The sequence below is a fragment of the Gasterosteus aculeatus genome, chromosome 1 (genome assembly GCF_964276395.1).
Source record: "Gasterosteus aculeatus chromosome 1, fGasAcu3.hap1.1, whole genome shotgun sequence".
Classification (NCBI taxonomy): Eukaryota; Metazoa; Chordata; class Actinopteri; order Perciformes; family Gasterosteidae; genus Gasterosteus; species Gasterosteus aculeatus.
In genome coordinates, this window is record NC_135688.1 from 31,489,780 (window position 1) to 31,514,124 (window position 24,345).

The 24,345-nt window shown below is 52.7% G+C and overlaps 2 protein-coding genes and 1 non-coding gene across 14 annotated transcripts; 1 reads left to right on the plus strand and 2 right to left on the minus strand.

Moving 5' to 3' along the window:
• Positions 1-276: 276 nt before the first annotated feature.
• LOC120825781 (CLIP-associating protein 1-A-like) lies at positions 277-18,786 on the minus strand. Of its 12 annotated transcripts, XM_078103923.1 has the most exons (39): positions 18,064-18,786; positions 16,470-16,548; positions 16,164-16,267; positions 15,987-16,078; positions 15,822-15,897; positions 15,632-15,729; positions 15,409-15,479; positions 12,668-12,808; positions 12,447-12,517; positions 12,281-12,373; positions 12,045-12,190; positions 11,835-11,970; positions 11,682-11,752; positions 11,515-11,574; positions 11,074-11,151; positions 10,842-10,997; positions 10,695-10,729; positions 10,386-10,583; positions 10,014-10,109; positions 9,789-9,935; positions 9,200-9,304; positions 9,020-9,076; positions 8,648-8,745; positions 8,516-8,539; positions 7,703-7,923; positions 7,508-7,571; positions 7,147-7,310; positions 6,854-7,076; positions 6,672-6,767; positions 6,176-6,316; positions 5,653-5,750; positions 5,224-5,332; positions 3,788-3,884; positions 3,651-3,701; positions 2,594-2,796; positions 2,368-2,496; positions 1,995-2,201; positions 1,800-1,916; positions 277-1,730 (listed from the first exon to the last, which is right to left on the minus strand). In XM_078103923.1, the coding sequence occupies exons 1-39, from the start codon at positions 18,268-18,270 to the stop codon at positions 1,647-1,649; spliced, it is 4,443 nt and encodes a 1,480-aa protein (XP_077960049.1). In that variant the 5' UTR covers positions 18,271-18,786; the 3' UTR covers positions 277-1,646. The 12 variants fall into 12 exon arrangements, with proteins under 12 accessions (XP_077960049.1, XP_077960055.1, XP_077960052.1 ...); XM_078103929.1 differs by lacking the exon at positions 9,020-9,076; XM_078103926.1 differs by lacking the exon at positions 8,516-8,539.
• On the plus strand, positions 16,826-16,954 carry LOC120830234 (U4atac minor spliceosomal RNA). Its single transcript, XR_005713882.2, has one exon. It is a non-coding gene; the product is annotated as a U4atac minor spliceosomal RNA (small nuclear RNA).
• Positions 18,787-19,505: 719 nt separating the features above from the next.
• clcn4 (chloride channel, voltage-sensitive 4) lies at positions 19,506-24,028 on the minus strand. The gene is made up of 12 exons (XM_078103999.1): positions 23,859-24,028; positions 23,299-23,453; positions 23,118-23,217; positions 22,852-23,039; positions 22,647-22,769; positions 22,350-22,556; positions 22,183-22,263; positions 21,558-22,103; positions 21,258-21,444; positions 20,776-21,174; positions 20,473-20,689; positions 19,506-20,380 (listed from the first exon to the last, which is right to left on the minus strand). Exons 1-12 carry the CDS (start codon positions 23,872-23,874, stop codon positions 20,290-20,292), a joined length of 2,310 nt encoding a protein of 769 aa, XP_077960125.1. The 5' UTR covers positions 23,875-24,028; the 3' UTR covers positions 19,506-20,289.
• Between the last annotated feature and the right edge of the window lie 317 nt (positions 24,029-24,345).

The following is a 24,345-nucleotide window of genomic DNA, read 5'->3' on the forward strand; positions in this document are numbered from 1 at the left end:
AGAGGTAGTATGACATGAAGTACAGCGTGTACCTCTCAGATGTAGTAGAGTAAAAAGTACTACGTTGACCTGAGATTTAGAAATACACACAAGGTAAAAATACCTCAGTAACAAAATACCAGAACAACTAAACCAAAAGGAAAAAACAAAGATCTGTATTCATTGTAGAGACTCTTGATCGCATTGATCATTATATGCTAATTGATCATCACACACATCAATGATTAGATATTAATTATGTTTAAATCATCGTGACAAAAGACAAACAAGAGGACAGAAGTCTGACGGTTTATTTCCAGTTGTCTAAGCGTGTAAATATGTACATATACAGAGAGGAACATAAATAAAGTGTAGTGTATTAATAGGGAGGGTAAGGGGGCGGGGCCATGCATATTCACAGCTCATTGGTGGAGCAGCAGCGCGGTGGGTTCAGGTGAGGCACGCGTTCAGGAATAAAGGAAACTACGTCTCATGTGTGTTGGTGGTCCTTAAAATGTGCACGAAGGAGTAAAGGGATGAATTCCACATTCGTGTAACAGTCCGAGGTGCAGTAAGGCCTTCAGGAAGCGCTGTGTAGGCCGCGTAGCTTAGCTTAGCATAGCTTAGCATAGAGGCTGGAAAAAGGAAGGGAGCCTCCTTTGTCTCCTTTAACGTTCACGAATAAACTTTAATATTCCTTTAATATTAAATATTAATATTCCCCTCGGGGCTTTATTGCTAAACGTGTTTTACGTTCACGTGATGATATTCATGGAATCATTCAGATCACATTTAAGTTCACATATTTATCCTCTTCTCTTTACGACACACTCAGGACTTTGACGTAATTAAAACATTTGTGTATTTATGTTACAGTTTGAATACGTTTATAAGATTTAAAAATGATGTTAGTTTGTTCTCTGTGATTTTAAATATATAAATAAAGATGCAACGCTCAACAGCTTCATTTCCATTTAAATGCAAATCGGCTTTTGTCAAATTAATTTAAATTAAAAGGCTCTTTTACTACATTTCCTCTTAATAGAGTGTGTTTTGGTCCCATTATGAAACTAAACTACATCACAAGGTGAAAAAAGTCGGCTTTCATTTTTTTCAGGATGCAACGATATTCAAACATAATTGATATTGATTCCAGTGGTGATGATTATATTAATGTGAACCTTAAAATAAAATCTATATAATAAATAATAAAAAGGAAATTATTATTACTCATTAAAATCGAAATTATTCTTAATTTAAATGACTTATGAGGGAGTTTACGTGGTGACGATGTTTGAATATTAACATGTTTAAAGGAACTAAATGTGTGAAACAACGTCAGCTGTTAACTCTTCATCATTGATCCACGCCGACAGGAAGTAGCATCTCACAGCTTAATGAACGACGGCGTTGAAGGTTCAGGAGGAACAAACATACATTCAATACTCCGAGAAGCTTCTGAGGAACCAAAACTCTGACAGGTGTCCTCCTGCAGGTGGAAGGAGGCGCTCTGGATGCTACGCTAACGCTAGCAAATCCAGAGGAGTTGCAGCAGGTATTAAGGCTCGTAAGACGGAGGCGCAAACAAGATGAAGGACCGAGCTCTGGAGGAGGAGCTCTGCAGGAACGAGGTGACGGTGGGTGGGGAGGAGGAGGAGGAGGAGGAGCTAGTAGGAGGAGATGTCGGAGGAGCTGCTGCTGTTGCTGGTGGAGGTCTGAGCTCTCTTGATGTAGAGGTTGAGCAGCTTCATCTGCAGGAGGGAAACAGTCACATCTTTCTCCGTGGCAACAGAGCAAACGCCGGGGGGGGCGGGGCCTACCTTGCTGCCGGTCAGCTGGGCCAGGTAAGGCTTCAGCTCCTCCCCGATCACCGAGTAGACGGCCACCAGGCAGAAGACGCTGGCCTTCCTCACGCTGCTCTCCGTGTTGTCGTAGCCCTGCAGCGGCACGGAGGGCGTCAGGCCTCTCTGGAGGGGGGAGGAGCGGGGGAGGAGCGGGGGAGGGGGGGGTCTTACCTGCAGCAGCCCCGGGATGATGTCGGACAGCAGCTGATGCAGCGGCTCCCTGGCGGTGCGTTCGATGGCCCTGGTCTGCATCTTGATGGCGGCCAGGTTGACGGGGTAGTCGGCCGTCTGCACGATGGGGCAGAGGACCTTGATGCACTGCTCCGGGTGGACGGAGGCCGCCAGGGTGGAGGCCGCCTCCTCCGCCGCACGCACCACCTGCAGTGCAAACACAGGCTGTAAGAGCTGTCGGCCCAGTCGAGTTTCCTCTTTCCGACGGCCCCTGAACACAGCTCTTTATATTCCGTGTTATCTAGATCTATATCGAACAGTCCATGGCGCCGGGTTCAGAGCCCCGGCCACGCCCCCTCCAAGCAGGGCCCACCTCCTTGTGCGGGTCCTTGTGCGCCTCCAGCGTCTTCATCACCGTCAGCTCGGCGTAGTTCTTGAAGCGTGCCGGCTGGTTCCTCAGGATCTCCTTCAGGACTCGCAGGGCCAGCGCCCGGATGGTGTGCTGGGAGAGAGGGGGGGGGGGGGGGGGTCAGAGAGCGCCCAACCACACGCCTTGGCGGTCGGGGGGGGAGGGGGGGGGGGGGCGGTTCTGTCCTCACGTCTTTGTCTCCCAGCGTCTCCAGCAGCAGCAGCAGCATGGTCTTGAAGTGCTCCTCCCAGACCACCAGGCTGTCCTCGCGGGCCGCCTTCAGCAGCTCCAGCAGCGTCCCCCGGCGCTCCTCGGGACCCCGCTCCCCCGCCCGGCCCTGGGACACCTCCTTCAGCAGCCCCCCCACCAGCTGCAGCTGCTCGGTGGGGGCGGCTGACGGAGGAGAAGGAGGAGCGAAGGGGATTTAGACACATCAAGAAGATGAGGTCCAGCAGAGGAGCAGGAAGGAGGGGGAGGAGGGGGAGGAGCAGGAGCAGGAACAGCAGGAAGAGGAGGGGGAGGAGCATGAGGGGGAGGAACAGCAGGAGGAGGAGGGGGAGGAGCAGGAGCAAGAGCAGCAGGAGGAGGAGCATGAGGAAGATGGGGGGGGAGCAGGAGCAGCAGGAGGAGGAGGGGGAGGAGCAGGAGCAGCAGGAGGATGCGGGGGAGGGGGAGGAGCAGCAGGAGGAGCAGGAGGGGGAGCAGGAGGAGGAGCAGGAAGAGCAGGAGCAGCAGGAGGATGCGGGGGAGAGGGAGGAGCAGCAGCAGGAGCAAGAGGGGGAGCAGGAGGGGGAGCAGGAGGAGGAGGGGGAGAAGCAGGAGCAGCAGGAGGATGCGGGGGAGGGGGAGGAGCAGGAGGAGCAGCAGCAGGAGGAGCAAGAGGAGCAGCAGGAGGAGCAGGAGGGGAGCAGGAGGAGGAGCAGGAAGAGCAGGAGCAGCAGGAGGATGCGGGGGAGGAGCAGGAGGAGCAGCAGCAGGAGGAGCAGCAGGAGGAGCAGGAGGGGGAGCAGGAGGAGGAGCAGGAGGAGCAAGAGGAGCAGCAGGAGCAGCAGGAGGAGCAGGAGGGGGAGCAGGAGGAGCAGGGAGCAGGAGGAGCAGGGAGCAGCAGGAGGAGTAGGGGGAGGAGCAGGAGGAGCAGCAGCAGCAGGAGGGGGAGCAGGAGGGGGAGCAGGAGGAGCAGCAGGAGCAGCAGGAGGAGCAGGAGGAGCAGGGAGCAGCAGGAGGAGCAGCAGGAGCAGGTTCTCTACCTGGGAAGCTCTTGGGGTTCGTCTTGTTCTCTACAGATTCCTGTCGTCCACCTGCAGAGACAAAACATCTCTGTTTAGAGACAAAGGGGACGAGCTAAAAAGACCTGGAGGGGTCGGGTGGGGTCGGGTGGGGTCACCGTCTCGCAGCGTCTCCGCAGCCTCCTTCACGCCGTCCGTGTAGTTGTACGGATTGTAGTCCCGGAGGCGCGGCGCGCCGGAGGAGCGAGGGGGGGGCTGCAGGGAGAGGACACAGGTTCACCAGAGATGTTTGACGAGACAGACTGAAGACACGGGGGGACGCATCTTCTCTCCTGGGGGACTGCGTTACTCCCTCAGATCAATGTGCCAAATTATGAGATTATGAAAATAAAGTGGAATTAAAGTGATACATTCATGGGAAAATATGAATAATGTTAATATGAATAATAACATGAATAATAACAATAATGTTAATATGAATAATAACACAAATAATAACAATAATGTTAATATGAATAATAACATGAATAATAACAATAATGTTAATATGAATAATAACACAAATAACAATAATGTTAATATGAATAATAACATGAATAATAACAATAATGTTAATATGAACAATAACATGAATAATAACAATAATGTTAATATGAACAATAACATGAATAATAACAATAATGTTAATATGAATAATAACATGAATAATAACAATAATGTTAATATGAACAATAACATGAATAATAACAATAATGTTAATATGAACAATAACATGAATAATAACAATAATGTTAATATGAATAATAACATGAATAATAACAATAATGTTAATATGAACAATAACATGAATAATAACAATAATGTTAATATGAACAATAACATGAATAATAACAATAATGTTAATATGAATAATAACATGAATAATAACAATAATGTTAATATGAACAATAACATGAATAATAACAATAATGTTAATATGAACAATAACATGAATAATAACAATAATGTTAATATGAATAATAACATGAATAATAACAACAATAATGTTAATATGAATAATAACATGAATAATAACAATAATGTTAATATGAACAATAACATGAATAATAACAACAATGTTAATATGAATAATAACATGAATAATAACAACAATGTTAATATGAATAATAACATGAATAACAATAATGTTAATATGAATAATAACATGAATAATAACAATAATGTTAATATGAACAATAACATGAATAATAACAACAATGTTAATATGAATAATAACATGAATAATAACAATAATGTTAATATGAATAATAACATGAATAATAACAATAATGTTAATATGAATAATAACATGAATAATAACAATAATGTTAATATGAACAATAACATGAATAATAACAACAATGTTAATATGAACAATAACATGAATAATAACAATAATGTTAATATGAACAATAACATGAATAATAACAACAATGTTAATATGAATAATAACATGAATAATAACAATACTGTTAATATGAACAATAACATGAATAATAACAATAATGTTAATATGAACAATAACATGAATAATAACAACAATGTTAATAATAACCTCAGGCTCCTCTTGGCTCCGGAAGTTGAAGTTCTGGATGGCCTCGGTGACCCCCCTCAGGGAGCTGTAGACCTCCGGGTTCAGGTTCTCATTGTTGTGCTCTGGCATGCTGCGGTTGGGGGGGGCATTAATTAATTAATGACGAAGGACACTTTCATCCACGACTACACAACGTCTCAGGGGAGCACAGAGGTTCCAGCTCAAGAGAAACCAGACGAGAGGAAAATATACAGCACAATAATCTTCATGTTAACATATAAACAGTTATTGTGGTATAATATATAATACCTTTCATTTCTGTATATAAATATATATATATATACTGCTTATTGTAATATAAGATATAAAACCTACATATATAGACCTTTAATCTCTGTTTGGTCCTGAATATTTCTGACTTAATGAGCTCTGATGTCACATGTAAACTACCTGGGGGAGCCCCCCCCATGGGCCCGGCTGGGGGGCGAGGTCAGCAGGGTGCCGGGCGGACGCGGAGGGGCTCGAACCGCCGGGTTGCCGGGAGACGCCTGCACAGAAAATAATCACAGATCTAAGAAAACAAACTTATTGTCTGAGATTAAAATCACATTTTATATCCTCAGAAGCAAAAATGCAAATTAAAAAAAAAACGTACAAATTTGCGTTAGAAACGTTAAATTTTAATTAAACTTTCATGTGAGCGTGTGAGTGTGTGTGTGTGTGTGTGTGTGCGTGTGTGCACGTGTGCGCGTGTGTGTGTGTGTGTGAGCGTGTGTGAGCGTGTGTGCGCGTGTGTGTGTGTGTGTGAGCGTGTGTGTGTGCGCGTGTGTGTGTGTGCGCGTGTGTGTGTGTGAGCGTGTGTGCGCGTGTGTGTGTGTGTGTGTGTGAGCGTGTGTGTGTGTGTGTGTGAGCGTGTGTGTGTGTGTGTGTGTGAGCGTGTGTGTGTGCGTGCGTGTGTGTGTGAGTGTGTCACCATGTGGGCGCCGGCGCTCCTCAGGTGTTCGTGCAGCAGCTTGGTCGTCCCGTCCTGGAAGGTTTTGGGCAGAGCGCCGAGCAGCATCGTGAACTCGGGGGTGTTGAGCTCGAACAAGGAGATCAGCACCAACTGTGCCGCCTGCACACACACACACACACACACGCACACACACACACACACGGCCACACACACACACACACACACACGCACACACGCTCACTTTTTTTGATTCAATATTTCTAATAAACTGTTTATTTTTAGAAAGGGCTGATGAGGTCACATGACCGCCCCCCCAGGAAGAAGCTTGAAAGGTTAAAGGTCGATGTGAGTGAGGTGTTAAGAAGAACACGTGCAGAAGGTCCAGAAGCAGAAAACAAGCCTCCAGTTCTTCAGAATTCATCAGAGCTTGTGAACGTTGTTAGTTCCTCTGGTCAGTGCAGAGAGGCTGAGGTTACATGCTCTGCTGGGGGGGGGGGGGGGGGGGGGGTTCTACCTGCTTGCACCTTTCCTCCAGGTTGCCCTCCCCAGGCAGAGAGGCCACAGTGCCGACCCGGCCTGAGGACTCCGCCCCCGGCCAGTTGTGAAGGGTCTGCAAAATGAAGATGTGGAAACCAAACAGGGAAAAGTTGTGGGGGGGCGGCGGGTAGGGGAGGGGGGGGGGGGGGGGTCTCCCACCTTGCGCAGGTCGGAGCTCTTGGGCTCGGTGGTCCAGGTGATGACCCGCGACACCGCCAGCCGGGTCTCGCTGGTGTTGAGGAAGTCGGACGGGTCCATCTGGCGGGCGAGCGCCTGCAGGTGGCGCAGCAGGGCGACCTTGACCTTGAGGTTGGGCGTCTGCGTCTGGTCCACGATGAAGCGCATCAGGATGTTGAACTGCTGCTCCGAGGAGAACGAGTCCCTGCAGACACATCCAGGGGTCTCAGCGGGAGAAGATGATGCGGGATGATGGTCGGGGACCCCCCACCCACCTGGTCACGTCCAGGGCCCTCTGCACTTTGGCCTGCACCGAGCCCAGCAGGTCGGCCCCCATCTTCTTCAGCAGCTGGGTGAGCAGGACGAAGAGCCAGTCCTGCAGCTCGTCCCTGTGCAGCGTGATGAAGTCCACCAGGGTCTCCAGGAACATGCTGAAGACCTGGGGGGAGGGGAGGAGCGGGGGGGGGGTCAGGTCAAACACACACAGATCAACAGACTGTGGGGGGAGCACTTACCCTCTGGGTGGGTTGGAGTCCACAGCAGCCAGCACACATGCAACAGAAGGACACGCACTGGGAGTTAGTGGGGGCTCTGACCAGCAGCTCGGGGGGGTTAACACCAGGGGGTCGCTCTCACCTTGCTGTGAGGGTCTGCAAACATCCTGGTGAAGATCTCACAGAGCCTCTTCAGCTCCACGCGGCTGTGAACAAGCACACCCACTTTTAAAGGGTTTGAGTCCCCCCCCATGAAGGGTGACCTTAGGGGGTCAGAGGAGTAAACTGTGTGATGTGTAATACAACAATATATCGTATGGCCCCCCCGGCTCCCCACCTCAGCATCCTCTGGCTCCTCAGCAGGTTCTGCAGGCCCAGCAGCCCCTCCTTCCTCTCGGACCAGTTGGTGCTGGCGCAGTGGTTCAGCACCTCGGCCACGTCCAGGTGGAGCGCCGCCGCGCCGTAGGAGCGCTCCGAGCAGGCGCTGGAGGCGTCGCTGTTGGCGTCATCGTCCGAGTACACGCCGGGAGACTCGAAGCGCCGCCTCACGGGCCGCCGCTGGAGGAAGAGGGGGGGGGGGGAGGGGGTTAGGGGCTGGACTTTGGATCTAGCATGCAAGCTACGTGGTGGAGGAGGCTTCTGCATGCTACTGCTCCACCTCTGGCCTCATGCTCTCATGCCCTCATGCTCTCATCTCCTCATGCCCTCATCTCCTCATGCTCTCATCATCTCATCTCCTCATGCTCTCATGCCCTCATGCTCTCATCATGCTCTCATCTCCTCATGCCCTCATCTCCTCATGCTCTCATCATCTCATCTCCTCATGCTCTCATGCCCCCATCTTCTCATGCTCTCATCTCCTCATGCTCTCATCATGCTCTCATCTCCTCATGCTCTCATCTCCTCATGCCCTCATCTCCTCATGCTCTCATCATCTCATCTCCTCATGCTCTCATGCCCTCATGCCCCCATCTCCTCATGCTCTCATCTCCTCATGCTCTCATCTCCTCATGCTTTCATCTCCTCATGCCCTCATCTCCTCATGCTTTCATCTCCTCATGCCCTCATCTCCTCATGCTCTCATGTCCTCATGCTCTCATCTCCTCATGCTCTCATGCCCTCATGCTCTCATCTCAACGCAAGTGTGTACCTTACTCCTGGAGTCTCCTAAGAGCTGGAGAGAGAGGACAGAGGAGTTACTGCAGGGCTCCAACTACGCCTCCTCCACCGGAGACACTTTCACAAGCACGAGACTACGTCACCATGGAAACACGCTTCCTACCAGAGCGTCGGCCACGGCGGCCTCCACCTCGGTGCCCGTGTCCAGGATCTTCATGGCGTTCACGGCGGCCGAAATCCGAGAGTGATGGGATAGTCGGTCTGAGGGGGGAGGAGGAGGTTTGGATGGTTCACTAATCATGTCCCATGAATCTACTGGGACCACATGGAGGAGGGGGCGTGTCTGAAGGACTCCATCCATCCGGGTTTGGTATCATACCAGAATCAAAGGATTCCTCAGGTGAGGAAGGAGGTTTGAGAAGAAACCCAACGCAAAGAGAACTTAGTCGTGACCCGGCAGAACGCATGGAGCAGCAGGAGCCCCATGGAGGAGGAGCTCCTGCTGCTCCATGGGACAGGAGGAGGAGGAGGTCACCTGAGCAGGTCTCTGCAGAGGACAGGGCGCTGGTGGAGCGGGAGTGGCGGCGCGTTGCTGCAGGAGGACGAACAGTCAGAGGAAGCAGGCAGAGGACAGTCTTTGGGTAGAGGACACTAAGAACAGAGCGTGCAGAGCATCGGGGGGGTGGGGGGGGGGGGCAGCACCTCCCCTACTCACTTAGGGGGGAGAAACCCCGGGCGGGGCTGGTGTCGCGGCTGCTCTCGCGGCTGGTTTCACGGCTGCAGCCCTGACTCATGCTGGGCCGGGGGATCCGGCTGCGGGCTGGAGGACCGCGCCAGAGAGACAGACAGGTGGACGGGCAGAGACACAGGTAGAGAGACAGACAGGTGGACGGGCAGAGACACAGGTAGAGAGACAGACAGGTGGACGGGCAGAGACACAGGTAGAGAGACAGACAGGTGGACGGGCAGAGACACAGGTAGAGAGACAGACAGGCAGAGGTTAGCTTGCGGCACACTGAAGCTCTGCAGAGGGTTAGTGGAGCAGCGGTGAGGAACGGAGGTCCTGGTGGACCAGAACCAGCAGCCTTTAGACCGCCAGCAAAGACGACCAGAACTACGACGTCTCTACTCAAAGAGACGGTTTGTTTTCACCACATTCTGAATGAAACTAACTAATGAAACTATGGCGTCATGATTCATGTAGTCACACATCACAGATCTTGACTAAAGGATCTTCATCGTCCTGGTTTCCACAGAGGGGCGGGGCCTCTTCTTCTTCTTCTTCTGCATTAAAGGCGAGTTACCCGAGGCGGATCTGGAGGGGCTCGTCTCTCGGCTGCAGCCGTGGCTGCGGTGACCTCGGGGTCGGCCGGCGGTGGCCACGTTGGGCCTCGGGGCGCGTCCGTAGGCGGAGCCTAAGAGTCGCCCGGGGGAGCCGGACCTGCTGCCGGCTGGAACCCAGAACCAGAAGATCAATCAACGCATGGAGAGCTTAAATGAGTTTGAGAAGAGGAAGAAAAGCCGCTCACGCTGAGACAGGGACGCCACCTTCCCTCGCCCCGCCCCCCGGCTGTCAATCACTGGCGGGCCGCTTCCAGAACTCGTTCTTCTGGTTCGGACTCGGCCTGCAGAGAAGAAGAAGAGAGACGTGACAGAAGACTCATTTAGTCGATGAATAACGAGGCTGAAGAAGAAGGAAGTACAGCGTCAACATGCATCTGATGCCGCAGACGCCTCGTGGACGCCGCGGGGACCAATCCGCTCTTTTTACCGGTTCTTGATGATAAAGAAGAGGAAGCAACTTTGAGAATAAATCAACTTCTTTCATAGCTCGTCATTCGTTCGTTTGGAAGGAAACGCCGGTGGGCTCCACGCCGCTACGAGAGGCGTCGCCATCTTACCCAGAGACGCATAAGAACCGGGGGGGAGGGCCGAGGCCGAGCTGAAGGGCGACTGCAGGGTGGCGGGCGCGGCGGGCATCCTGGAGCGGGCGGTGGCGGAGGCCGCGGCGGTGACGTCCACGTCGCTGCGAGAGCGCTGCAGGGAAGCCGGGGGGGAGACGGAGGAGGAGGCCGGCGCCCGGGGGGGAGGAGCTCGGGCTGCAAAACATTCAATAAATACAATAAAATGCAAAACAGAATTATTCAAATATGGAACTATAGTATTTATTATACGTGGAGGTTTTTCCCCTTAAAGGTAAATTGACTGACATCTTGTCGAGCTGAAGGTCACAGGCAGCGGGCGACTGAGGAGACAAAGAGAAGAAGAAGGAGGTTCACAGTGTGAGGTCATGGAGTGACCTTCCACCAGTGATGTCACTACAGGTTTAACCAATCAGAGAGCAGGAGGCGGCTCACTTCAGGCTCTCCTGCGAGGAGGAGGACGAGCGATCGGGGGTCCCGCCCTCTCCGCTCCTCAGGTGAGCCTGCAGAGCCTTCTGATAGGACGACTCCAGGCCCTGGAACAGAAGCTCCGCCTCCTGCCGGAAGTGACCGTGGAAACGCCAGAAGCACCTGCGAGGCACAGACGCGTGTCAGTGAGCCGCTTCCTGTGTGCGGGGAACGATGAGGTCGTCGAGGCAAGACTGACCTTCTGGCCACGGAGCGAGCCTCTGCGTCCGCGTCCTGGATCCCTTTCCTTATGGTCTCCATGGCGACGGCCACGTGTCTGCGGAACATGTTTTCAGAGGGAAAAGAAAGGGAGACGCACCGGCAATAGATCATCATCATCATCATCATCATCCATTCATAATAAACAGGTAGTAAGTGCTGATGGCCTTTGACCCCGTAGGGGTCAGCAAGCATCTGGACTCTGACAGGCTCCATTAATCAATACGTTTAAACACACTCTGATTGATCCGTGGGAACCAGAGAGCCCCCCTGGTATCGGGGGGGTTTGGGTTTCCCCCGTGTGGCGACAGGAAGCGGCCGAGCTGAAACCCAAAGAGGCTTTTTGGGAGGCGGACGCCCCCCCCCCCCCCCCCGCAGCATCGCCATGGAGACCGCCATGGCGATGCTGACCCGTCCTCACCTCTCCAGAGAGCTCGTGTTCCAGTCCTGAAGCAGCAGCTCCAAGAACTCAAAGCAGCGCCTGGAACCCAGAACAAGAACCCAGAACAAGAACCCAGGTGAGACCAGGACCGACCAGGACCGGCACCGAGCCGCTAGTTCTCTCCACAGCGTTTATATGTTTCGGACCTTCTGACAGCCACGGATCTGGAGGCGCAGTGGCTGCTGATGACGGGGAGGAGGCGCGGCGAGTGCGTGTGCTGCAGAGAGAACACATGTACATACATGTACACACACACACACATCTATATGCACACACACACACAAGGAGCCGCCACGTACTCGCAGGATGAGGCGGATGGCCGACGCCCCCGAGGAGGACATCACTTTGGCGCTGTTGGGGAGCAGGTTGAGGAGGGTCGGCATCAGGGCCTCGGCGCCGTGGTCGAAGCGGCTGCCGAGCACCGCCGACAGGTGGCTGGCGACGGGAGAGGTGACACCGTGAGCCACAGAGAGAGAGGGAGACGGTCAATGGGGGGGGGGGACACTCACCCCAGGGTGAGGCAGGCCTCCCTCACCACCTGAGAGCGGAGGTCCTTGGCCGACAGCTTGAGCGCCGCCTCCGTGAGACGCAGCTGCTGCAGGAAGCCGTCGAACTCAGCGGCGCCGGCGAGGAGCAGCGAACGCACCTTCTTCAGCTGGAGGGAGGGGGGACAGAGACGGAGGACGGACGGTGTCAAACAACGAGACCCTACTCAGAAGAAGAAGAGGAGGAGGAGGAGTCTTACAGCCGCCACCCTGAGCTCCCAGTCCCGCTTATCGTCAGACAGCACGTCTCGGACCTTCGCCATGGCGTCCTCCACCTCCCTGTTGGAGTAGATCTGCAGGAGAAGGAGAGGACGGATGAGACCCTGCATGGACACACCTCGGAGGACGTGCTGAAGACGCGCAGACCTGGAGAGTGGGGACGTCCTCAAACCCCAGGATGAAGTCCTCCTCGTCCACGGCTCCGGCCCCGTCCCTCCCTAAAAGACGGAGACGCCACAGTCGTCTTTATTCATCGGTGTCAACGGTAGGAGACGCAGGAAGGTCATAATAAGTCTACACGAGGACATGAATGGAAATATATCCGCAAAACAAATGCAAATGAAGCTCTTTGATTGGTGCCCTCTGACCTGCTGACTTGGCGGCGGAGGAGGAGGCGGAGCCTCTGAACGACGCCATGCTGTGCGCCTTCTTCCCGGCCAGCGAGGCGGCTCTGGAGGACGAGGAGGAGCGGACGCCGTCTACGGAGTCCTCGTCCTCCAGGTTCCTGTCTGCGGGAGGGGGAGGAGCTTAGTCACATGACCACCAACCATCGACATGATGCAAACAAACCGTATCCATGAACCAGTTATTGATCAGGAGGACGATGGATTAATGAAAACATGAATAAAATCAGATCGCGATGCAACGCCAACCAGTGAGACCGACCCACTGGATTAACATGCACCTCCTCCTCCATCTACTCCTCCACCTCCTCATCTAAACTGAGGCAGCGCTTACAGGAGCAGATCCTCCTGCAGACCAGTTTCCTCAGCATGCAGACAGACAGGTGGTCAGACAGACAGGTGGTGTTCCTCCGAGCCCCCCCCCTGCCCCAACCTCCCCCGGCCGGCAGCATGTGTCTTCTATGAGGTCTTCCTCTTCTCCTTTCCGTCCTCGTCCTCCGGCTCACTTGGAGGATGAAGGAGAGGAGGAGGACCAATGGGAGGAGGAGGGGGAGGGGTCAGACTCAGGAGGAGGAGGAAGCTCCTCCTTTGTTGAATAATTTAACACTGAATAATTAATGTTCTTTTCTCTCATTTAGATGGAAAACAACGACATCATTAATCCATAAATGAATTAATCAGAAACGAATCAACAAATTGTTTTATTTTATTATTATTAACTGAATCTTTAGTTTGGGACAAGAAATCACACAGTAGAGCAAAAGTATGAATGATTTGTTAAATATAACCCTTTTGAAAGGCATTTTTCTATTAAGAGTGTAGCAAGTGAATTTAATATCTAAAAATGTAAAATGTGTTACTTCTAAAACAGAAGAGAGAAATATCCTGACAGACCAGTCCTACATTTCCCATAATGCACCCGGAGAGCCTGTTTCTCAGGCAACCTCACGATGAAGATGAACTGATCCACCGGGTCACACGACCTCCTCCACCTGGCAGCACCTGTCTTCAGGAGCTCCGCCCATGGAGGCGCACAGCTGATCTCCACAAAGTAAATTCCCCAAATGAGGGGGAGGAGCGCCAAGACGCGTTCAGGCGACCCACAGAGCGCAGGAACTTCTGGTTCTCTCTCAAAGTTTACGAGAGAGAAGCTTCAGAAACGAGTTCAATAAACGAGTAAATAAACGCTGGACGACGAGAAGCTTCTGAGACGACTTCAGTGCATTATGAGATTATCGCTTTATGTAATGATAAGACAAATACAATAGGTTAATATCCTGGTTCACAAGTTCCATAAATACATTCATGTACAGTTTTATATACACACACACGATCTATCCGTCCCTGCACAGCGCTCCTTATTCAGGAGCCCCGGGTCCTGGTCTACCAGAGTCCACTGATCCGGACTCAGTGACTCCACATGGAAGGATGAACCTGACCTCCAGGTTCACTCGTCAGCCTTCCACCGGCTTATAGGCCTGAATTAAATAGGAATTAACAAGCTACGGGATTCAAACGTTTCTCGATCTTATGTGACAGAAATATAAACAAGCCAGAAAGTGTTTGATATTGAAGAGAAAAACTTTTTAAAATGAGACAAAAATAAAACAGTGTTGGCAAAATAAAGTGTCGGTTCCTTCAGGCTTTTAGTGAGTCCTTGTTAGAGGGACTGAGGCTTAAGAATAGTGGTTTGATTCATCTTTCTGCTGCAGGACAGGCTTGTTTACTCCTATCCGGGTTATTAGAACTCATATATAACAAACACATATATATATCTATAAATATATACACCCCTGATGCTGTGTGAGTGTATAGACACACACACAGGTCTACAGGGGTTGGTATCACACCAATAAAGCAGTTAAATTACCAGTAACGTAAGGACACCAGTACATTAAGTCTAAGAGCACAACCTCACCTCGGGGCTTCCTCCACCCCTGAGCACCACTTCCTGTGTGGAGGTTTCCCCCCTCTGAGTTATGGTGGAGGACCACTTCCTGTCCCAGGCGAGGACTCTGGGGGACTCTTTGTGTTGTGGAGGTCCTGCAGGAGGAGCTGGTGTACTGCCCCCCCCCCCCCACTACCTGGTCTTGTGACTGTAGCCGACCACGCTTACAAAATAAGAGCCCTGAGCTGCATGTAGTTCGACGATCCTCTGATCCCTATAACTTCCTGCAGCCCTTTCACACTAAAAGCTCTCAACATGTGAACCACTTCTTTAAGTTGTTTCCTTCGTTGAAACATGACCTCCAAAATAAAGGAGGAGACATCCGACAGCAACCCGGTTCAGAGATTCTCTGCAGGAGCACAAAGAGAGCGGCTCAGGTTACACCCCCCATCTCCTCCCTTCTCCTCCTCCTCCTCCTCCTCCCCCCCCCCCCACCACTCCTCCTCCTCCTCTCCTCAGCCCCCCCATCCCTCCCTCCTCCTCCTCTCCTCGTCCCCCCTCCTACTCTCCTCCCCCCTTCTCCTCCTCCTCCTCCTCTCCTCGTCCCCCCCCCCCCCCCCCCTCACAGAGACCAGGACATCCGGGCTGAAACGACCAAACAGGGCCGAGAGGAGTCGCTGGAAAAGTTGTTGTTATTATTGTGGTTGTCATGTGACCTTTGGTGGCACTGATACACCCTCACAGCAGCACTCGTGTTCTGCCTGTGGGACAAACAACAAAACCATGCTGCCATGGCGACCGGGAGACGGGACCCCACCTGACAGCGGCGACAGGACCATGTTTCCCGACCTCTGGACCTCATCGAACCTGCTGAAGATCTGGTTCAGCCTGGATGGATGGGGGAGGGGGGCGGAAGTAAACCGGAGGTTTACGGTATATATTTTGTTGCATTAATCTCGGCCACATTAATCGCATAGATTAATGCGTTAATGTGGACAGCTCTAATATATATATATATATATATATATATATATACGCACCTTGACTGAGGAAGACCTTTCTTTCCTAAATCCATTCTCACTCGCTCTCCCACGTGGCGGTAAATCTCCACGAGGCAGCTCATGGCTCCGTCACGCACCTAAACACAACAACACCCACAAGAAAGGACACGGAGCGTGTGATAGAAAGGTAGGAAGCGTGATTTGCTGGGGCGGTCCGGCTGAGTCCTACCTGACTCGTGGGATCTCCCAGGAGGTTACAGATGTGAGGAACGATTTTACTGAGCGTCAGACTCTGAGATCCAAACCTGAGGAAACACAACATGAGACATCAGTGCCACTCGTATCCGGCGTGTGTGTTGAGCGGTCGTCGTAGTGGTGTGTCGGTGTGACTCACACGTTGAGGGTGGACACGAGGCACAAGCAGAGACCCTCTCGGCTCCGGCTGTTCTTGTGTTTGAAGCCTCCCGTCATTCGCTCCCACACAAACTGGAAACACAGTAAAGCAGCTTCTCCTGTCAGCGTTTGACCCCCCAGCAGAGAGAGAGATGGGGGGGTGGGGGGGGGGCTTCACCTGAGGGTTAGCGGCCTGGTCCATGATCTTCAGCAGCAGCGCCTGGTCCTGCTCTCGGACCTGGTCCTTGGAGTCGCCCAAGCGGTCGATGAGGCTCGGCAGAACTGAGGTCATATTTATTATTAGAACTAAATGACACACATTCATGTATTTGGCCTTTAATGCTGTTCTAACAGACATTTGTCCTTATTTTAAAAAAGGAAAATAATAATAATAATAATAATAATATCCTGCGTTAAAAAAATGAGAACTAAGAGATCAATCATCAGATAATCGGTGTTTTCTCTGAACATGTTATCTTCTTACCGGTGCCCACCTGCGTCCTGAATCTCTCCTGCAGCCTGCTGACCAGAGCCGACAGGATGTCCATCCCCAACAGCACCACCTGCCGCGCACACACGCACATACACGCACACCCGGAAGAGGTTGACGCACAGCGATGGGAAAGGCGGACCGCAAAGCATTGTGGGTGGTCCGCCAGAACGAGTTCGCACTAAAAGTAAAACCAACACAGTTGAAATAAATGCGTTTCGTGCGGTCGGAGCCGGCGTGAGGAGGCGTTCCTTCATGTACGGAAGCGGCGGAGCGAAGGAGGAAATCTCCACCGCGAGCGAGGACGCTGCGTCCTCGTTACACTCTTCCCGCTCCGCCGCCGGACGCCATCTTTCCTTGTCATGGGGTGGCTTGGGGGACTCAATGAACGCGTAGTGAGAGCCTCCCTGCTAACACCAGACCAACACATGCGCGTCACCCGGGCGTCACGCTCGGGCTATGACGCAATTTTTGGAACCTCTCAATCAGCAGAGAGAAAGGTGAACGTGTCCAACGACAATAGAAGCGCGAGATTTCACGTACCACGTGACCCATCAAAATAGACTTACTCGTGTGTAGTTCGCGCCTGTGATCTGCCGCGGCGCCCTCTGGCGGACACACGGAGGTGCTACGCGGTGGTCAAAGCAGCCTAGAAAGACTAATGTGAGGGTTCGATTTAGACCCGAGAGGAAAACACGCACATCCCGATCAAAAAAAGCTCGTGGTTGTGTGTTTCGTCCCTGATGTAAATGTTGGAGCAGTAAGGAAGGAAACTGGGCTGATGGTGCTGGTAATCCCAGGAGCCTCGTCCCCATTATGGCACCACTGGGACCACTTGTGTCAGTGTGTGTGTGTGTGTGTGTGTGAGTGAAGTCAGTGTGTAGCTTCAATGAGCTCCACACAAAACGCCAAAATCTGGCATTTTAGTGCTGAGGAAGATCACGTGTGTTGAACAGCTCCAGAGGAGGCCCTCAGTAGACCCCCCAGTGTGCACGGTGAAACAGTACACGGGGTTCTCCATGTGGCAGTATTTATAACAATTATATATATTAACGTCTGATGAGGCTACCTGGCACATTTCAGAGTACCACCACTACTACTACTACTACTACACGCGTAGTACTAGTGTGGGAACACTGCATTAAACTGCAGCATTGATTCATCAGCAAATCATGCGCCATGGCAACAGGAGGTGCAGCCTCACGTGAACCCACACGGACACATGGGTGAGTAAATGAAGCGCCCCCCGAGGAGAGTTTGTTCTCCACACCTGCAGGAATCTGCAGAGGAGGAGGAGCTTTCTGGACCCAAACAATAACAAACGCATTGTGGATTCTCACAGTAAACATTCAAAGACTTTAGTCAGAACCTTTTGCTTTAACTCTCTCAGGTGATTAAAGTCTTCTTCCCCTCATGTCTGTGAATTAATCTGCATCCCAACACAACACGTTAAAACCTAAATACATCTTTATACATGTATGTTTGCCCTGGTTTGAGGGTCTGGATCAGGTTCTCCTTGTCTGACATCAGAAGCAAGCAGCTGATCCACAGAGGTTCTTGTGCTCCTCCATCCGAGGTTCTTCCTCACCTTGAAGTTGCTGCAGTTGACCCAGGAGCTGGCCACCGCGTCCACCATCCGGTCCAGCAGGCTCTGGTCCTGCTCCATGTGGGGGGACCTCACCTGGTCCAGGATAAGGTCGGTGATCTCCTGGCCCACCTGGAGCCTCCTCCCCAGGTCCTTCTGCAGCAGCTGCTCCAGCAGATGCTCCATGCTCACCTCCACCTGCTCCTCCATCAGAGTCTCCGTGTCCTCCACCGTCACAGGTGGGTGTGCTGCATTCCCCTGCAGCACCAAAACGTTTAGCGGTTAGCTTCCGCGGCTAGCAGCTAGCTTGTTCTTAACAAGCGTTTCAATCCGCAGTCGAGCGGAGCTGCTGTTAGCTAAACTAAGCTGGGCCGAGTCAGCACCGGGTCTCTGCCGGTACCCATCCGTTGATCACGGGTTGATTCATCATTTATTGATCCGGTGACCGGTTAGAGGTTCGCTGACCGGATGGGCTGAGTCGTTCCCCGGGAAAAAAAGAAAAAGAAAAGTCCAAAGTAGCGATTCCGCCTCGGGTTTTAAACTCCCGTCACTACCGTTTGAAGTGGTATCTTCCCCCCGCTGGGTGCGGGACGCCCGCCCGGGTGAGACGAAGCCTCAGGCGGCTCCGCGCAAGTCATTCATTGGGATTAAAACACGACTTCCATAGTTATTTGAAAAAGTCGGTCCCAGCGTGTCCCGTGTCGGACGCCGTAGAGCGCGCAGAACGATGACGCCTGCCGGCAGAGACGCGCAACTACACCCCGATCACTGAACGATCTGCCTCTTTTTATGTGACTAACTATGGAAACAATCAACATAATTAATAATAAATAAATACATAATTTAATTTTCAGACGAATAGCTGTAATGGGTTCTGGTATCTCAACATATCTGTATTATTATTTATGAACAGAATGCGTCTTCCTTATATCTTAACATTAAATAAACATATTTCTTTCTGTCTTGCTGTGCACAATACTACAGTGTTTTAGGTTTACCTGTTTTGTTGTATTTCTTTTTACATATTTCTTTATTCAATTTATTATTATGTTGTTTATTACTACAAGGCCCCGTTGAAAGGATGGGGGGCACGTGGGCGGGCTCTCTGTCAGCTGCAGGTGACCCCTCAGGACTCAAGGAGGAAGTTGTGACATTTGAAAACTGATTTAAAACTAAAACTAACCTGTCTCACGACGGTCTAATCCCAGCCCACGTTCCCTATTAGTGGGTGAACAATCAAACGCTTGTTTTCTCTAGAAATATTTAAAGAAAACAAAGACAAATAAAAATACTTGTTACTGTACTTTATAAAGAGAAACGTTAGCACTTCCTGTTCACATTTTGTCTTCACACGTGTTTCTTACACTTTATTTAACTTCATGTAACTGATCGTCTTTCTAATTGTTTACACAGAAAAAGCATTGATATTAAAAACACAACAAAGAAACAATTTAATATGGTTTATTTTTTATCACTTCATTGACAAATTAAAAAAGCTAAATAAAAGTGCAAATAACCGAGTGACCTCTGATAAATATTTAGTGTAACAAATAAAACGTAAGGAAACAACAACACGACGACTCTAAACAGCAGCTTTAAAGTGGGACTTCCCTCATGTGTGATGACGCGTTAGCAGCTGGGAGCTCCGACCAACAACAACAACAACAACAAGGAAATAAAACCAACGGCTCGTGTGCAACCTTCAATCTCTACGTGCTGCAAATGATCTTCAGGCGTGTTCAGTTCACTTACAGATGTTCCTCCAGCCAAACATCAAGCCACAGCTGGACGACCCTCCCCAGCGTAAAGGAGCAGCAGGGGGGCTCTGTGAGGAGTGATTAACAGGGCGGGGGGGCTTTTGACACCTTTTCATTGACACAAAACTCCAAAGAGACGAATGTGAACTGACAGCTTAAAGTGTCAGTTTGTGTCTTCAGGGAAACAAACAGAAAAATGGCAGCAAACAAAAGGTGAAATGAGGCTTCGGTCGCTTTCATCTTCTGTGCCGTTCGATCACCGCTGACATGAAACCATGAAGCCGATCGGCCCCTAAATGATGGGCGAGGATGACATCATTCAATAAGGGGACCCTGAAGGAGGTGAAGGAATGAATCGTGCGAGACCTCCTTATCGATTAATGATTAGTCTTCAGTCTCTGAAGGACCTGAGACCATCAGCTGATCAGCAGTCCATTGGCCTCCACGTTACCGTGACGACGCCGCCCTTCGTCTAATTGAACATGATGGACTCCGGGTCCTGGTTCATCATCTGGGCCATGTGGCGCAGGACGTCCTTCTTGGTGATGATGCCCAGGAGGCGCCTGAGCAGAAAGGGCCAGAGGTCAGAGGTCAAGTCATGATTACGGTTTCGCATCACAACGCAACATCTCTAGAGTCCATCTGATGGTCCTACCCGCTCCTGGTGACCAGACACTGGCGGAGGCCCAGCTTGCGGAAGATGTCCACCACCGTCTCCATGGGGGTGTGGTCTGTGACGGTGAAGGGGCTGAGGTTCAGGATGCGGCGCAGCTTCAGCGGCTGCGGGTTGGTGGGCGGCAGTAGCGGCGCGTCCTCGGTGAAGTAGACCACCGAGCTGCTGACTACGCCGTCCTGCTTCTGGCGGGCGGTTTCTGTGGACACACGGGGGAGGGGGGGGGGGGGGGGGGTGAGAACATCACCAGGCCGCTGAAGGAGGACTCTGCAGAGGCGGACTTACTGATGGCGACGGTGAGGTCGCGGCGCTGCACGAAGCCGATGAGCCTCTCCGACTCTCTGGACATGACCACCGGGAAGCCGTTGTAGTCGGTGTCTTTGATCAGCGCCTCCACGTCCTCCACCGTGGTGGAGTCCTGCGTGAGGACGGCCAGAGGGGGGTCGTTCCGGCGGGGCCGCATCACGTCGGTGGCCAGCGTGCGGTGGGTGAACTCGTCCCGGACGTCCAGGTACGGGTACCCGTTGAGCTGGATGTGCGACTCGTAGATGCCTTCCTTCCCGAAGGCGTCCGCCACCCACTTGCTGGTGACGGCGGCGGCCATCAGCGGGACGATGTACTCCAGGCCGCCGGTGAGCTCGAACATGATGACCACCAGGGACACGGTCATCCTGGTCACTCCGCCTGGCGGGACAGATCATTGGCTGCTTTAGGACGGGACTGTCTAAGCAAAGGGGACGATCGCTTCTGAGGGCGCCGCGGCTCACCCAGGCAGGCGGCGGCGCCCACCATGGCGTAGAGGCCCGGCGTGACACAGTCGGCGCCGGGCCGGCACCAGTTCTTGAAGATGAGCCAGTCGTGGTGGTGGTACGCCATCTGCTCCACGGCGATGCCCACGATGCGTCCTGCGATGGCGCCGACCGCCATGCTGGGGATGAAGAGGCCTGACGGGATCTGGAGAGGAAACACAATCCGAGGCTTCCGTTTGAATCCCACAACCTCCTCCTCCTCCTCCTCCTCCTCCTCCTCCTCCTCCTCCTCCTCCTCCTCCTCCTCCTCGTACTGACCTTCATGCCGAAGGTGAAGATGGTGATGACGATCTTGAAGACGAGCGCGAGGGCGAGCTGCCACAGGGCGTTGTAGACCCCGGGCCCCGCCGGGCGGTCCGGGATGTCGTCCACGGGCCGACTCATGTTGGGGTTGTTGACGTAGTCGCACAGCTGAGACGACTCCAGCGCGCCGCAGTCGTTGAAGAGCTCCGAGATGAGCTCGCTGGTGCTGCGCCGCGTGTACGGGTTGGGGAACGCCAGCACGGCGGTGATGCCCGTGACGGCGATGACCTCCAGGACCGGGTACTTCCCCAGCAGGGTGGTCTTCCTGCGCCGGCACCAGGCGATGTTGGCCCGGATGAAGAGGGTCCCCCAGAGGCCCCCGAACACGCCCAGCAGGATGAAGGGCACCAGCTCGGCCATGTACCACGGCGTGTGGTACTCCACGTAGAACAGCACCAGGCGGCTGTTGCCGAACGGGTTGATGGCGCGCAGCGTGAAGGCGGCGACCAGCGCGGCGAAGAACGAGCGCCACAGAGTCTTCAGGGGGAAGTAGTAGCTGACCTGCAGGAGACACGGAGAGAGACGCTGCCGACCGGCTTCCCACCGCAAAGCACAGACCAACACGGGGACGTCAACGCACCTCCTCCAGGCTGAACAGAACTCCTCCGATCGGCGCGCCAAAGGCCACCGACACGCCGGCTGCTGCTGCGGCCGATAGCACCTGGGAGGGGTCAGAGGTCAGACACGCAGCATTCAGCACCTTCTCACAGGGGGGGACGTGACGATCAACTGGACGGAGGTCCACACCTCTCGCCGCTTGCCCTCGTTCTTGCTGTACTTGGAGAAGAGGCTGCAGAAGAGGTTTCCACAGCAGCACGCCACGTGGACCAGAGGGCCCTCCTTCCCCAGGCTGAGACCCGACGACACGGCCAGAACCAGGGTGACCGTCTTGATCAGCAGCGTCCATTTGCCCAAGTAGCCCCGGATGATGAAGCCGCTGAGGATCGTCTTGATCTGCAAAGCGGCACAAGTGTTGGGGGACCAGTCGGGACAGATTTGGAGACCCATCGGAGACCCGCGGGTCTCCTCGCCAGCGTCTCTCACCTCCGGGATACCCGAGCCGCAGGCGTACGGAGCGAACACCCGCACCAGGGACACGGCCAGGAAGGAGAAGAGCAGCGCCCACATGACGTAGAGCAAGTAGTTCAACACGTACGCTCCGGCGCCCTGCAGGACACAAACAAAGCCCTCACAACACGTCGCCCGTACGACTTTTTGGTGTTTCATCGGGGCGGCGGCCCGGCCTGACCTCGGCGTGGCCCGTCATCAGCTCGGCCCATTTCTGCCACTGAGGACACTTGTCCCGGTCGTCGAAGGTGGTCTCGTTGGACGTCCAGCAGCACTGCTCGTGGCTGTACCAGAAGGCCGTCAGACACACGCCTTCCTTCAGGTCCGTCATCCAGTCCACCGCCAGGTCGATGACCCCGGCCAGCGTGCCTGCAGGAGACGTCGTCCACAGAGCGATGAGAACGTAAGCCTTTGTGTTTTAAAGCACACGGCTCCCTGGAGACGAACCTGAGAGCAGTCCGATGAGCAGCATCACCACCCATCCCGACCAGGCGTCCAGCAGGCTCTTGATCAGCTCCCACAGGGACTCTTTGCTCTTACTGGTGATCTGAGAGAAGACATCGGAAAGTCACCGCGGGAACAGCAGCCGCCGCAGCCCACACGGCACAAAGAGGCGCGCTGGGCAAACCTTGCGGTGGCGGTCGGTGTCCCGGGACTTCTCCCTCAGCCAGTCGATGGTGTGGAAGTCTTCATACGTGCCCACGTCGGGAAAAGGCTCGTCCAGGAAATCCATCAGGTGTCCGGAGCCGTTCGGCTCCTCAGTGGGGGTGGAGGCGCTGACACCTGGCAGAGGGGCGGGAGGTCAAAGGGTGAGGAGGGGGGAGAGGGGGAGGAGGAGGGGGAGGAGGGCGCATCGTCTCCTCACTGTGAATCTACCCAACGATTCACCTGCCGGCCATATCTCACGATACCTGAATCACTGGTGTCTCGCCTGAGAACCAGTGAAACATCGAAGTTCAGTTCTTTAAATGTGTCTCTTCATTTACAGAAACTAATGATAAATGCAGCCATCGTTACTTTATCACGTTATAGATGACATGGATGCGCACGTGAGGGGAGCAGCATCTTTGGCTGCGGATCAATAATCACACGAAATGCTAGGCGTGTTAGCATCTACCGCTAACGGTAGCCGTCAGCGTTAGCATCCTGCCGCTAGCCGCGTTAGCTCCACCGCGGCGGTGTTTTTACCTTCACCCGCCTCCATGTTTCCCTCCGTGTGGCGCCCGCGGCTGCAAATCGCGTCTCTGGAATCGCTGCCGGACTTAATGTCGGCGACGGTTCACGTCGCAGCTCCGCCGGAGAGATAAACAGACGGCGTCACACGTCGCTTCCCACAATGCACCTGTTCACCGCCCTCTGACGCGGCGCCTCAAAGATCGTCTATTGTCGGATAGAAGGACGTCAAAGAACGCAGATTTCTATGGCTTATTGAAATGATGAAGAATGTACGAGGTGGACTGCTTATAGGAATGGAGTTGATATTATGAGCGACACATGAATCACATGACTATATTTTATGAAATCTTATTCTCTCGTGTCTCTTTTGTATCTAATAGTAATACATTAATTAGATTGCCCATTTTGAACATGACATTCTTGAACTAAACTAACTTTTTAAATGTAAATTATAGGTTATCAGGTTAAAAGGCCCCAGAGGGGCGTCGCTGCTGCCTCC

Excerpts from the sequence above, each read along its gene's own strand:
- LOC120825781 (XM_078103923.1), bottom strand. The coding sequence starts at position 18,270 with ATGGAGGAGCAGGTGGAGGTGAGCATGGAGCATCTGCTGGAGCAGCTG. Across the intron at positions 8,746-9,019 it reads CTCTGCAGAGACCTGCTCAG|ACCGACTATCCCATCACTCT; the intron begins GTGACCTCCTCC and ends CTCCCCCCTCAG. Across the intron at positions 2,497-2,593 it reads AGACGCTGGGAGACAAAGAC|CACACCATCCGGGCGCTGGC; the intron begins GTGAGGACAGAA and ends CCTCTCTCCCAG.
- clcn4 (XM_078103999.1), bottom strand. Across the intron at positions 22,770-22,851 it reads TGATGACGGGCCACGCCGAG|GGCGCCGGAGCGTACGTGTT; the intron begins GTCAGGCCGGGC and ends TGTGTCCTGCAG. Across the intron at positions 20,690-20,775 it reads CGACCTCACCGTCGCCATCA|AAACCGCCCGCCAGAAGCAG; the intron begins GTAAGTCCGCCT and ends GTGTGTCCACAG.